The 14,345-nt window shown below is 48.4% G+C and overlaps 1 protein-coding gene across 1 annotated transcript; it reads right to left on the bottom strand.

Annotated features, from left to right (window-relative positions):
• Positions 1–4,856: 4,856 nt before the first annotated feature.
• On the bottom strand, positions 4,857–13,933 carry LOC307205776 (protein S100-A14-like). Its single transcript, XM_079958562.1, has 4 exons — positions 13,796–13,933; positions 13,311–13,476; positions 8,321–8,467; positions 4,857–6,868 (listed from the first exon to the last, which is right to left on the bottom strand). Exons 2-4 carry the CDS (start codon positions 13,338–13,340, stop codon positions 6,737–6,739), a joined length of 309 nt encoding a protein of 102 aa, XP_079814688.1. The 5' UTR covers positions 13,341–13,476; positions 13,796–13,933; the 3' UTR covers positions 4,857–6,736.
• Between the last annotated feature and the right edge of the window lie 412 nt (positions 13,934–14,345).

Here is a 14,345-nt window from a genome sequence, read left to right as displayed (position 1 = left end):
GGCAGGCGACGACGCAGCCCTGCCTCCGAAGCTCGGCTGAGGCCATCTGGTTCCTTGGCTCTTGGCCGCTTATGCGAACCAACTCCCAGTGAATTGTACAGGGATCTTGAACTCGGGTCCTGCTTGCAAATTACCCACAGGTGTCTAGATGCCAACTCCCAGTGAATTGTAGGGGGATCTTGAACTCGGGTCCTGCTTGCAAAGACTCTCCTCCCTGAAAGAGAGGGGAGTGGTTGTGGGCGGGAGCCCGAGCACCGCCCAGCAGGGGGCATTTGCCCCCTGCCTCCAGCTCACCTGGCTGGCGCTCCAACCAGGTGCCACGGAGGGGGCGTGTTCAGCAGCCTTTTGCTGCATCGCCAGCCTTTCCCTGGCCTCATTCCTCGTCGTCCCGTTGCGAGTCACCCACCCTCCACTCCCTTTTAGTTAGGGCCTAGGTCATTGGCCTTGCTATGGACCTCAGGTTGGTCGCCCTGGTTGTCCGGGGGGCCTGGTAGGAGTTTTTCCATTTGGCATTAGGCTTTTTGGTTTTTTCGCCTACCTCGTAGCAATCGTCACAACTTTTGTGGTATTGGTGGGTAGGTTAGGCATTGGAATAATGTGTTGTGGTGTGTCGAAGTGCTAGGTGTGGCCATCGCCTATGCCTTCAATGTTTAGGGGTATTCCATTAAAGGAATCTGGCGGTTGTGTATTCTGTCCGATGCCTGCTTGGCGGGAGGCCATGGCACGACCCTCAGTGACAGCAGGAGGTGAGCCTATAGTTGGATCAGCATCAACAGGCTCCACCTACTGGTGAATAAACCCACTTGTTTCGATCCAATGCCTAAGCCAATACCTTTTCATTGCTGTAATCAATAAAGTTGTAGCCTTTTCTAGCCCATTAACCTTATATCACGTGTCCTTGTGTCTTCATTTCACTTCGCGGGGTCGGGTCCTCGAACCACAAATTTCCCACAGGTGTCTAGGTGGCCACAGTGAGAACAGAAAGCTGGACCAGATGGGTCATTGGCCTGATCCATTGGGCTTTTCTTATGTTCTCAAACATTCTCTCAAAGCGCACAGGCTTTACACCTCTTTAAGTCCAATTTAATATGTGATCCCCGATAGGTTGGGACATTTATACCACTTGCTGGAAACCTCAGGAGGAAAAAGTTGCTCTGGTGCTCAGCTTGAGAGTTTCCTGTTGAAACAGCTGGTTGGCCCAACAGGCTCTTCTTAAGTGTTTTCAGACAGAATAAGAATAAGAATAATTTATTATTTATACACTTCCAGCAGAATATTAAAATACAATGATTCATCAAATATTAAAAGCTTCCCTAAACAGGGCTGCCTTCAAATGTCTTCTAAAAATCCGATAGTTGTTTATTTCTTTGACATCTGATGGCAGGGCATTCCACAGGGCGGGTGCCACTGCCGAGAAGGCCCTCTGCCTGGTTCCCTGTAACTTGGCTTCTCGCAGGGAGGGAACTGCCAGAAGGCCCTTGGCGCTGGATCTCAGTGTCCAGGACAAATGATGGGGGTGGAGATGCTCCTTCAGGGATACTGGGCCAAGGCAGGATACACGTGCACCATACATTAAAAGTACTCTTATAGCACATTAAGAGTCGTAGAGAATCTAGTTTCTTAAGGCTGCTGAGCTTGCAGAACGACCATTCCCAGCACCTTCAGCAAGCTACAGTTCCCAAGATTCCATCATGACTCTTGAAGTGGTATAAAACTGTTTTAAATTGATGGGAAGGTTGTGGCCTGAAAGGCAGAGCTGTGGCAGAATTGTTCCCCTAGTTTCATCAGTTATTGTTAATAATAATAATAATAATAATAATAATAATAATAATAATAATTTATTATTTGTACCCCGCCCATCTGGCTGGGTTTCCCCAGCCACTCTGGGCGGCTTCCAACAAAGATGAAAGATACACTAAAATGTCACATATTAAAAACTTCCCTGAACAGGGCTGCCTAAAGATGTCTTCTGAATGTCAGGTAGTTGTTTATCGCTTTGACATCTGATGGGAGGGCGTTCCACAGGGCAGGTGCCACTACCGAGAAGGCCCTCTGCCTGGTTCCCTGTAGCTTTGCTTCTCGCAATGAGGGAACCGCCAGAAGGCCCTCGGCGCTGGACCTCAGCGTCCAGGCAGAACGATGGGGGTGGAGACGCTCCTTCAGATATACTGGACCGAGGCCGTTTAGGGCTTTAAAGGTCAGCACCAACACTTTAAATTGTGCTCGGAAATGTACTGGGAGCCAATGTAGGTCTTTCAAGACCGGTGTTATATGGTGTCGGTGGCCGCCCCCAGTCACCAGTCTAGCTGCCGCATTCTGGATTAGTTGTAGTTTCCGGGTCACCTTCAAAGGTAGCCCCACGTAGAGCGCATTGCAGTAGTCCATTTATTGTTGTTGTTGTTGTTTTTATCACTATTATTATTATTATTATTATTATTATTATTACCCTGCCTTTCTCTCAGAACCAGGACTCAGGGCAGCTTACACAAATTAAAAACAACACAGGCAAAGTAGAAAAGGCTAAAAGCATATAAAAGATCATAATGAAAGAGCAATTAAACTCTCATAAAATTACAGCAATATATAAAAAAAATAATCTTATTAAACGCAGGCAGTATAAACAGCACAGTGCCGTTAAAAGCTCTTTCCTTTAAAAACAAGTTAGTTCCCAAAGGTCTGCTAGAATAAGACAGTCTTCACCTGCCAGTGGAAAGCAAGCAAGGAGGGAGCCAGTCTAGCTTCTCAAGGAAGGGAGTTCCGCAGCTTGGAGGCAGCCACCGAGAAGGCCCTGTCCTGCATCCCCACCAAGCAGGGCTGTGAGGGCAGTGGGACTAAGAGAGGGGCCTCCTCCGAAGGTCTCTCAGGTGGGCCTAAGCTGTATAGGGCTTAGAAGTCATAACCAGCGCTTTGAATCATGCCCGGAAACAGGCCAGAAGCCAAGGGAGCTGTTGTATCAAGGGAGCAACTCACTCCCTATAACTGACTTAATTTTGTAGAAATCATTTGGGAATAGGGTCACCATATTTCAGAATGTAAGCAGCCAGACAGAAAGGGCAACCCTATATTGGAAGTAATTTTACAATACAGTGGTACCTCGGGTTACAGACGCTTCAGGTTACAGACTCTGCTAACCCAGAAATAGTACCTCGGGTTAAGAATTTTGCTTCAGGATGAGAACAAAAATCGTGCGGCGGCAGCGGGAGGCCCCAGTAGCTAAAGTGGTACCTCAGGTTAAGAACAGTTTCAGGTTAAGAACGGACCTCCAGAACAAATTAAGTTCTTAACCTGAGGTACCACTGTACTGTAAAAACATGAAAAATGATTGCATCATGATATGGTGTGTTTATGTTTATGTTTTTAAACTCTGAGTTGCTTGGATATATTCCTGTGTTTGTAGTTACTGTTGTGTTACCCGTTTGTATGATTTTAACGATCTTGGCTGCGCCAATTTTCAAGGTGGTTGGATGTTGTTTCTCATTTCTGAGGGGCTGTGACAAGAGGTGGAAACCAAGATAGAGTGTTTGTGTGTGGGGGGGGGGGAGAGAGAGGGGGGGGGGGAGACTATGTCTGTAGTGGTGCTTCCTGTCTTTATTTGATTCATTGTATTTGATTTAATGTATTCCTGAGCCGCTCAAATCTCAAAGCAGCTTACAAGCAATGCAAGCAGTAAAATAACAAAATGTAACAGGACATCTTTGGTGGCATCAGGAAAAGCTTTGTGCGGGGAGGAGAGAGAGGAAATCTCTGTTTCCAAGACTCAGCTCCCATCTGGAATATAAGACCTGGAATACTGGAGTTTTTTAAGCAGAGGTTGGATTTAGTTGAGATTCCTGAATCGCAGGGGGTTGGGCTAGATGACCCTCGGGGTCCCTTCCGACTCGACGATTCTATATGATTCTATGTATGGTAATTATCCACTCTCACAGCGTCCCTGCGAGGGAGGTCATTAACAGGCTGACTGAGCACGAGGGAGAGTGACTTCCTCGTGGCATCAAAACATCACTACTTAGACGAATAGAGCGAAGTGGCGATCCTCAGGCTGTAGGGTCAAATGTGGCCCTCCAAGGCTTTGTAGATGGCCCTCAGAACTCTCCCTAGGTAGCAACGCTCGCCGGCCCTGCTTTGCATGCTCCTTGGGTGTTTCTGGCTGGCTGGAATTTGTCACTGAACTCTGATCATGCCTCTTGCTTCCCGGGATACAGAAGGAAGGGTGAGTGTGTTGGAAAACTAGCCTACTGTGGAAGAGTAAACTCTACGTCTGTTGCTCTGCCAGTTTTGTCAGTGGCCTCACCCACCTCTAGCATGCAGCCCCCAAAAGACTGCTCAGAAGGGAATGTGACTCTTGGACTGGAAAGAAAAGGTCCAGTAGGGACACGGGTGGCACTGTGGGTTAAACCACAGAGCCTAGGACTTGCCGATCAGAAGGTCGGCAGTTCGAATCCCCGCGACAGTGTGAGCTCCCGTTGCTCAGTCCCTGCTCCTGCCAACCTAGCAGTTTGAAAGCACGTCAAAGTGCAAGTAGATAAATAGGTACCACTCCAGCAGGAAGGTAAACGGTGTTTCCGTGTGCTGCTCTGGTTCGCCAGAAGCGGCTTAGTCGTGCTGGCCACATGACCCGGAAGCTGTACGCCGGCTCCCTTGGCCAATAAAGCGAGATGAGCGCCGCAACCCCAGAGTCGGTCATGACTGGACCTAATGGTCAGGGGTCCCTTTACCTTTACCTTTACCGTTAGAGATCTAGAATCGTTTCAGCAAGGCAGGATCCTGCCAGGCTAGCAACGACATGGATCCGTCCTTAAAGATCCTGTCCCTTAAACGAGATGCAATGAAGGAAAGACAACAAGCCTCCTGCAATCTTTCTTTCCTTATTTCTTTATTTCATGGATTTATACAAAAAATAATAATAATAATATGGCAAGCAACACAAGAGGTCAAAACGTTTGGCCATCCGCCCAGCCCAGACTATGGAAACTGAGGATAATTCTTGTCAGATGAGGTGGAAAGGAATGGAACGGATCCATACCTAACTTGGACACTCGGTGGATAGCTTCATGATGACTACGGCATACCAGATTTGGCTGCAGGGAAGGGTTTCTTCAAAGCATTTCATGGTGGTTCCCATTTGGTGAGTGTTTAGGTCTCAGACCCATTTGATTTGTCCAGTGGAGACGTGAACCCCAACCCAGAACGCCCTTTGCTACCCAACCTCTGCTCTCTCCAACCCAGGAATCACACACAGCCCCAACTCCTAGCCTCTTGCTCTAACCGCTAGCCTCTGCTTCCCTTTCAGGGGAGGAAATTGAAAGCCATTACCCCCTGAGCTTTGCCCCCTCTCCCTTAGGCCCCTAGTAAATTTTGCAGAGACGAGTTGAAGGGCCACAGTAAGTATTGGGAAGAAGGAACTGGATCTTCCAAGAATTCACCCCCTGGTGGCTTATCAGGAGGTGAAGGGAAGACCACTCAAATCTTTCAAATGCATTGAGTTGAAGGACTGCATTCAACACAGCTAGACCTGATGTTGGAGGCTAGAGGGCGGGGCCACGTTGGAACTCTGGCAATTCAAGGGGTGGAGCCAGTGCAGGAACTGGTGGGTTATGGGCGGAGCCTATATAAATCCAGTCTCTCCAAGCTGGTTCAATCACAACCCATGTTGCCACAGTTGTAGTTGGTTGGGCCAAGATTTGCATTTTTCCAGTGGTCGTAAATTCGGGTTGAGTGCTTGCCTAGGTCCAATCTCCATAACTTCTCATCTTCTTCCGCCCACCTGATCTGGCACAGCCAAATCCAATCCATTTAATTCAAACTCCATAGCTTCTTTGCTTTGTGAATTTGGAAGATTAAAATAACACCCAAGGAGGAGACCAGGAGCTTGAAAACACAGCTAATGGAAGAAGCATCATCAACGCTATGGAAGCGGGCAAACCAAGATGGACTGGCCAAGCGGGGAACGAATTCCACCACCGAGATCAAAACTTTGGATTGAATGTATAGGTTTATTTTTAAAAATAATAATAACATTTCCAAGGTCTGGAGCAAATAGTATTCTGGATTCCGGATCTAGAGAGAGGAGGGAAACATGTTGCTCTGGGCATTCTAGATCCAGGGGTGAGAGAACTGAAACATAACAAATCTAGAGGCAAGGGCTACTAATTTATTTTAAAAGTAAATCTCCAAAGAGTTCTGGATCAGATCTGGAAGATCTCAAACAAACAAGCATGCAGAAGAAGAAGAGTTTGGATTTGATATCCCGCTTTATCACTACCCGAAGGAGTCTCAAAGCGGCTAACATTCTCCTTTCCCTTCCTCCCCCACAGTCTTGAGGAGTTTGGGGGGGGGGGGGTTGGCCTGAATTATCAAAACCAGAAAATAGGAAATTCGAGAAAGTATGCAGACGGTGAGCTAAAATGACCTCGTAAGGGTCCAGAGCTCCTCCGTTTGAAGGTTCTCAAGTTGAGCGGTCAGGAACCGAGAACGTCAGTGTACCTGGAAAGCTTACAACAATGCCATTCTAGAGTGGTTAGGGTGGGAACCTGGGCTGGGAACTGAAAGTTTCCCGACTTAAAGGCGATCAAGCTCTAGACTTTGATATCCCAGAACCGAGCAAGGGGAGGGGATGGAGAACACCCCAAAATATTAACACTGCATTGACAACACATTGACATCATGGCGGACAGTCTCTCATTCTTCCTGTGTAAACGGTCCGAGGCCTTGTGGTTCTGATCCTCTGAGGTGTGTGTTACTTCTTACTCTTTGTGACTCGGCACCCCTTTGCTGCATCTCCCATGACGCTCCAGTACTCGCCGAATTGCAGTTTGGCCTCATCGCCGTCACCATGACATTCAATCTTATCGTCCAACGTGCCAACGCTCTGTTTGGGAAGAGAAAGAAGCTGTCAAAACCCAGCAGGGAAACCAGAGCTTGGATTTACAGTTTGCGGATTCTTTTCCAGACTTGGGGGGTTGGACTGGGTGAGCCCAGAGAGAAAAGTGGGCGTGGCAGCAAAAGTCAATAATTTCACCTCCGCGCAGGAGGGCAGTTTCTGTGCCCGTACTCACCCCCCCCCTCTGTATCCTGGCAAGTCAAGAAGCATGGTCAGAATTCAAGGACACATTCCAGCCAGGCAAAAACACTCAGGGAGGATGCCAAGCAGGGCAGGGAGAGGGCATGGGCTGGAGAGAAGGGGCAAGGCTTAGAGAGATGCCTGGAGGGCTGAACCAGAGGTTTCCTAGCCCTGCATTAGAAATCTACCAAGTTCCATTGCTTTTTCATTTTTAGTCAAGTGATAAATACCATATTTTTTGCTCTATAAGACTCACTTTTCCCCTCCTAAAAAGTAAGGGGGGATCTGTGTGCGTCTTATGGAGCGAATGCAGGCTGCGCAGCTATCCCAGAAGCCAGAACAGCAAGAGGGATTGCTGCTTTCACTGCGTAGTGATCTCTCTTGCTGTTCTGGCTTCTGAGATTCAGAATATTTTTTCCCCTGTTTTCCTCCTCCAAAAACTAGGTGCGTCTTGTGGTCTGGTGCGTCTTATAGAGCGAAAAATACGGTACCCTTTATTTTTTGGAGGGGGGGGTCCTTCCTCCTTTCTGCTGCTCCTTGGAAAAACTGCACCTCTCCCTTTCCCTGCTCCATTCAATGGATGTTTCTGTTCCATTTGTTTGTGTCAGGGATGGGGAAACTGCAGCAAGTCTTCCATACATTGTTGGAATGGGGCAACCCAGCCAGATGGGTGTTATTATTATTATTATTAGTCTCTAACTCCCATCAGCCCCAGCCAGCAAGCCAACAGCCAGGTTCTGTGGGAACTGAAGTCCAATAAAATGGAAGAGCACATATTCCTCCTTCCCGACTTGTATGGAACAAGAGAAACAAGGCTGTAATCAAAGCAACGTCGGAAGAATGTGGACACGTTGACCTACCATAACTTCCACAGCTGAGTGTCTCACAACAAGGATCTAGGCCTCCCTTTCCCTCCAAAAAAACTGAGGCCCTGCAGGCATTGTTGAATGCTCATCACCCCTGACAATTGGCCATGCTGTCCAGGTCTAATGGAAGCTGGCGTCCAAGAACATTGTTGGACTACAACTCCCATCATCCCTGGCCATTGGCCATTGTAGCTGAAGGGGCTGATGGAAGTTGTAGTCCCTACGACACGTGTCAGGCCCCAGGTTGAGGGAAGCTGATCTAGGCTGAAGAGAGGAATTGCAACTCTTTGGTTTGGAATTGTTCCCCTACATAACGCAGAAACACCCCCCAAAAAACCTCTGCCACCCCCCTGGCGGACGTCTGTCTTAGATTCTAGGTCTAGATTCTCTTCACCTCTGCTAAATGTGGCAACCTCTGTCCCACCAGGTCCCTCAGCTCGTTGGGGGTGATGCACTCTTTACGGCCCTTGACGGCGTAGCAGTGGAAGTTGTTGATGACGATTTCAATGGCCCTCTCCACATCGGTGAGCTCTTGAGAGTTCTGGGGAAGGAGAAAGACAAGGAGAGGAGTCATTGCGAGACACAAAGCATCAGCACAATTCTGTGATCTCAAAAGAAGGCAGTCAGACCGGCCCAACTCCCTCCTACGCAGTTACACCCTCCCCGAAACTCCATTAAGACTCCCAAGATTGCATACCATCTCTGGTGAGCAATCTGGAGATGATTATCCATTCCATTTGCACCAAACAGCCCAGCTCCATTACAGAGGAAACCACAACACCCATCCTCTTCTGTGCTAGACCAGATAAGATGTGTCCCGTGTCCACAAACATATCAAGTCCAGAACGAATCATATCCTTGTTTACCGTATCCTATGTTGAAACTCATTCATTTCCTGACTCACATTCTGCCTGCATTAGAATGAATGAAAACTGAAGTCAAATCCATCCCAAATCTTCTAAAACTTCAGGAGATATCCAGAGTCTATCTTCAACCGTTGGACATATTCCAAACCATTTTAAGTCCTGGTTGTTGTTGTTTTACAGAGGCCACAGCTGCGCCATACACTTAAAGCACCATGATCCCACTTTAAACAGTCATGGCTTCCCCCAAAACGAATCCTGGGAGTTCTAGTTTGTTAAGGGCGCTACTGAGAGTTGTTAGGGCAACCCCCTATTCCCCCCTCAGAGCAACAATTCCAGGAGTGGCTTAACAATCAATCCCTCTTCTCAAGGAACTCTGGGAATTGTAGTTCTCCTAACAACTGTCATCCTATTTCACAAACTACAGCTCCCAGAATTCATTGGGAGGAGGCACATGGCTGTTTGAAGCAGAAAAAGTCAAAGGGGCATGGAGAGTCAGTGCTGAGGACCAAGATTCCCAGAGGGTACTTCCCCCAAAGTTGCACTCCAGTTGCCATAAGCCCCAGCCAGCAAGGCTAATGGCAATGGATGATGGGAATTGCAGTCCAATGACATCTGGAGGGGTATCAGCACTCTGATATGATACTGTGGGTGTCAGATGCGCGTCAGGTGGGCGTTCAATAGCCTCAAAGGATGGATGAGAAATCTGATTCTGTTCACATTTAAAGGCAAATTGATCAAACTGATGCATTACAAAACAAAATACAAGCATGAAAGACAGCTATCCTCCTAATTTCGCACTGTTCTGAATTTTGCAATGCATTTCTCTGGCCAAGTAAAGGTGTACAAAAACACAGGTATTGGTAAAAATCGTGTGCAGAAAAGTCTCATATTGGAGACTTTGCAGAAATGTGTCGATCGCAGTGAAATTGCATTCAAGAACAATTGTATAGTAAGAGAAATTCGCACTGAGGTGCTGACGAATTTTTGTGAGGACTTTAAAAAAAGGAAAAAAACCCTGCAAGCTGATCTGGAAATGCGGAGAGCTGAATTTCAGACTGGAGAAATGAGGAACAGAGAGAAACGGAAATGATTTGCCCATCCTGACAGCCACGATTATTTGATGCACAAAAAAATCTCCAAAGCCAACTGATCCATCTGATCATGTGTGCTGCAAACAGGATTAACAGTGGAGTGGGAAAGACTCAGGGCCTCTTTTTGCACCGTGGTGTCTAGGGACATATCCTGACCCTCAGTTTTCAGCCATAAGAGCACCATGCCACCAGACCCACCAAGACCCAGAGAGTTTGTGGCCTCTCACCTTAACATTCCCACCCCTTGCCTTTCCTAATTATTACACAGGAAGTTGCCTTGTACTGAGTCAGACCCCTGGTCCATGGAGCTCAGTGTTGTTTACACAGGCTGGCAGCTGCTGCTCTCTAGGATTGCAGGCAGGGGCGTCTCCCAGCCCTACCCGGAGTTGCCGGGAATCGAACCTGCGACCTTCGGCATTCAAAGCAGACTCTCTACCCTTGAGCTATTGCCCTCCCCTGCTTTCAGATATACTTTTAACTGGGGGTGCCAGCGACTGAAGCCCAGACCTTTGGCATGGAAAGTGCATGCACTGCGATTTCAGCCGCAGCTCTTGCCCTATAAATAAAGGCCCTAGTCCTCATTGTTTGGAAGAAGGCCCTGATTAAGACAGGAATGGAGGGAGCTGTTCTGTACTGAGTCAGACCTGATGGTCCATCTAGATCAGTTTTCTCCAAACTGTTTTTGGACTACAACTCCCATCGTCCCTAGCTAGCAGGACCAGTGGTCAGGGATGATGGGGATTGTAGTCCAAGTTGGAGACCTAAGTTTGGGAAACACTGATCTTGTCTGATATTGCCTGCGCTGACCAACAGTGGTTTCAGGCAAGGAGCATTCCCAGTTCAATAGGTCTTACTGATGAGTAAGTGTGCCCAGGACAACAGCCCATAAATAACAAAAGGTTATTGCTTCCTGCGACTGCCACCCTTACTTGGGGACTGAGTCCCACCAAAGTCACTGGAAGCGACTTCCGAGTAGCCCTGCACAGGACTGTGCTGTGCCAGCATCTTTTTTAATGAAATGAAAGGAAATCCCATTTTGAATCCTGAAAATCCATATGAAATCTTCCTTCTACACCGTGCTGCGTTCCGTCGAGAGCTTACTGAATGTTTTTTTTAATATATATATATATTTAAAATCAGCAGGGAAAACCTGTTTGAATGCTGAGAGAAGCCAGAGCTTTCGGGCGTTTCCCTGGATGAATGACCGCAAAGCCAGTTGATCCAGAATATATATTTAAAATCAGCTGAGGGATCTGGTCTCCAAGACAGAAGTCACTTGTGGAGCCTGCTGACATGTCATTCTGGACCCAATGTGCTATTCGTATTCAGGGCTGCTGGGATAGGAGGTGATCTGAACCTCCTTGGTTGTTTTTCAAATCTGCGTTTTCTGCTGCAATTTCACCTTCATGCACACGCACATACGGGGTTTGCACCAATCTTCCCCAGTCTGGTGACCTCCAGATGTTTGTGGACTGCAATTCCCATCAGCCCCAGCCAAATGGGACAACGGTCAGGGCTGATGGGAGTTGTAGTCCAGCAACATTTGGAGGGCCACAAGCCTGCCCGCCTGCCCCTTTCCTAGACAAATGTCCCAGCCAATCAGGGATCACATATCAAATACACTTACAGAGGTGTAGAGCAGGGATGAGGAGCCCCTGTGTTGTTGGACTACAACTCCTATCAGCCCCAGACAGTACTGGTCAATGATCAGGGATAATGGGAGTTGCAGTCCAACAACATCTGGAGGGATTCTCCTTCTCTGCATTAGAAGGAAGGCAAATGATGATTTAGTTCAGGGACAGGGAACCTGTGATTCTCCGGATCTTGTTAGGTCCCAACTCTCATCACACCCAGCCAACATGGCCAACAGTCAGGGGTGATCGGAACTGTAGCCCAGTAATATTTGGAGGGCCACAGGTTTTCCCACCCTGCTGTATACACATGTCCCAACCAGTTAGGGACCACATATTAAATGCTCTTGCAGAGGTATAGCACAGGATGGGGGAGACTGTTGACCTCCAGTTGTTTGTTGGACTACAATCTCCATCAGTCCCAGCCAAGATGGCCCAACGGTCAGAGACAACGATGGGAGTTGTAGTCCAGTAACACCTGGAGGGCACCAGCTTGGGAGAAAGCTGGCTTATGCGTTCCCTGTCTGCAAATTTTGCCATCTGATTTCCCCTTTCACAAGCCATGGCCCATGCTCAGTTGGCAGAGCACGAGACTCTTTATGTCAGGGTCGTGGGTACGAGCCCCACGTTGGGCAAAAGACTCCCGCATTTCAGGGGGTTGGACTAGATGACCTCGGGACCCTTCCAACTCTATGTTTCTATGGAATTTTCCACCTTCTCTCCCCATTTCCAGCCAACAGCATCCTAGGCGAGGACAATGAACTCTGACTCAGGACTAGATTTGGCAACCATCTCCGCTTCTAATAAGAATATTGCCAAGATATTCTCCCCCACCCTCCAAAAAACCCACACCACCTAACAATCCCCTCTCATTAGGAGATTTTTCCTTAAAACATTTCAATGTGTCCCACGAGGAGGACCATTCCAGAGGAGATTAGAACTTTGCCAAGCTGGTAGACAAGTCTATTCTAGGCCCCAGGAAGTCAGTGTCTCACACAACTGGAAAGAACTGGTTTGGCCGAGGAGATCCCGAAATTTCCTTAGAGGGAGTTGCTTGCGCAAGAGGATCTCTCCCTCTCTCCTGGGGAAGGACTGGGTCTCAGTGGCAGAGTGTTCCTAACCACACCAACCCTTTTTCCAGAATCATGAGGACTTTAGCTATGGGGCAAGATCATAGCTGTCAACTTACAGATTTGAAAATAAGGGACCAGCAGCCTTGAAAATAAGGGATCAGCAGCCAAAATAAGGGATTTCCCGGGCACAGGTATGTTCAACTTCTGAGCCCCTCTGAGCCAAAGGCAGAAAGCCCAGCCAGCAGCCAAATGAAGCCTCATCAATAAGGGACAGCAGCAGGACATGGCGCTGGGATAAGGGACTGTCCCGCCAAATAAGGGACACTTGACAGCTATGGGCAAGATATGTAGCCAAGTTACAAAGTACGCACTCTGTATGCAGGAGAGCTGCTGCCAGTCAGTGCAGGCCACATTGAAGTAGATGGAGCAATGGTCTGACACAGCGTATGACAGCTTCCTATGATCCCTGGAACATTAATGGAGGAAACGGACCCCTGTATTTTAGCCAACCCAATCCAGTTCCCTATGACATGGGGTTCTCCGTTTCTCCCAGAAGCTTTGCTGAGTTTAAGATCCACAGATGATCCGAGAGGCCATCCTTTCCACACACACACACCCAAAAAACCCTACGCGCACCCCCCCCTTCCAACACAGAATGAATCCACAATTTCTCCTCTCCCTTCCCCAGAAAACCGACAGTCCCATTTCCCCACTCCAATTGACCTTTCTCTTCTTGCAGCAACCAAAGCCCATTGTTGATTTGGTTCGGTTCGTTCGGTTCGGCAAAAATCCCCTTTTCCGGAGCAAGTTGTGGCAAGTTGGTTCCTTGAGATCCGCTGGGTAGTTCCCGCAAAGAGGCTCTTAGAAATCCAACAAACGGCTGTTTTTCCTACGTGCGGCCAACAGAAGGGAAGAACGGAGACTTTTAGCTTTCCATCGGATCCTGCCTCTTTTATTTCCCCACTCCCCCACCCTAGTCTGAGCATGTTTGAGAAGGCAAATTGTTGAGCTCTGCCTGAACATGTCCGGAGCGACGAGGCACGCCGCTGAGCGAGAAAAGGATTGGAGTTCACGGGGAAGGGGTGGGAGTCCGGAGGAAGGGAAAAGCCCATTGCCACTACTATCCCAAACAGCAAACACCCCTTGCACCCCTTCTGTTTTGGGATGGGAGCCCTGGAGGAGTCCCAAAGGAGAGAAGTCCTGCTTACCTGCTCGAAGGGATCAGCTGTGCTGGATAGAACTGCCTCTCCTGCCACGGTTTTATATCTCAAGAAGGCGGGTGTAAGAGACACCTTCGGGAGATACCAGGAGGCGGTGGTGGCGCAAGGCATCTCACTGCGCCGCCTGGCATCCTGCCAGCGTGGAACTCCAGCGCCACCCATTTCCTAATTTTTTAGTCACGGTGCGGCGGGTGAGCAATTGGTATGACAGGAGGCCAGTTTACGTGACTCTTCTCTTCCTCCCCGCCCCCTCCAGTTTATCAAACTCTCCCGCTTTCCTCATCTCATGCTCTATCCCAGTGATCGTCAAACATTAAGGATCTAAGAATGTACATCCGTGGTTCCCCATTTTTTTGATGCCACACCTTATGGATTCCATAAACTCATCTCCAGCGCCCCCCTCTAAAAGCAGGGACGCGGGTGGTGCTATGGTCTAAACCACTGAGCCTCATGGGCTTGCCAATCGGAAGGTCGGCGGTTCGAATCCCCGTGATGGAGTAAGCTCCTGTTGCTCTGTCCCAGCTCCTGCCAACCTAGC

The sequence above is a fragment of the Podarcis cretensis genome, assembly GCF_951804945.1.
Source record: "Podarcis cretensis genome assembly, chromosome: 16".
Taxonomy (NCBI): domain Eukaryota; kingdom Metazoa; phylum Chordata; class Lepidosauria; order Squamata; family Lacertidae; genus Podarcis; species Podarcis cretensis.
This window is presented reverse-complemented; position numbering and strand designations above follow the sequence as displayed.

Coding starts and splice junctions, on each gene's coding strand:
- LOC307205776 (XM_079958562.1), bottom strand. CDS start 13,340: ATGGGCTTTGGTTGCTGCAAGAAGAGAAAG. Junction 8,468..13,310: donor GTTGCTGCAAGAAGAGAAAG/GTCAATTGGAGT, acceptor CTCCTTCCCCAG/AACTCTCAAGAGCTCACCGA. Junction 6,869..8,320: donor GGTTGCCACATTTAGCAGAG/GTGAAGAGAATC, acceptor CTTCCCAAACAG/AGCGTTGGCACGTTGGACGA.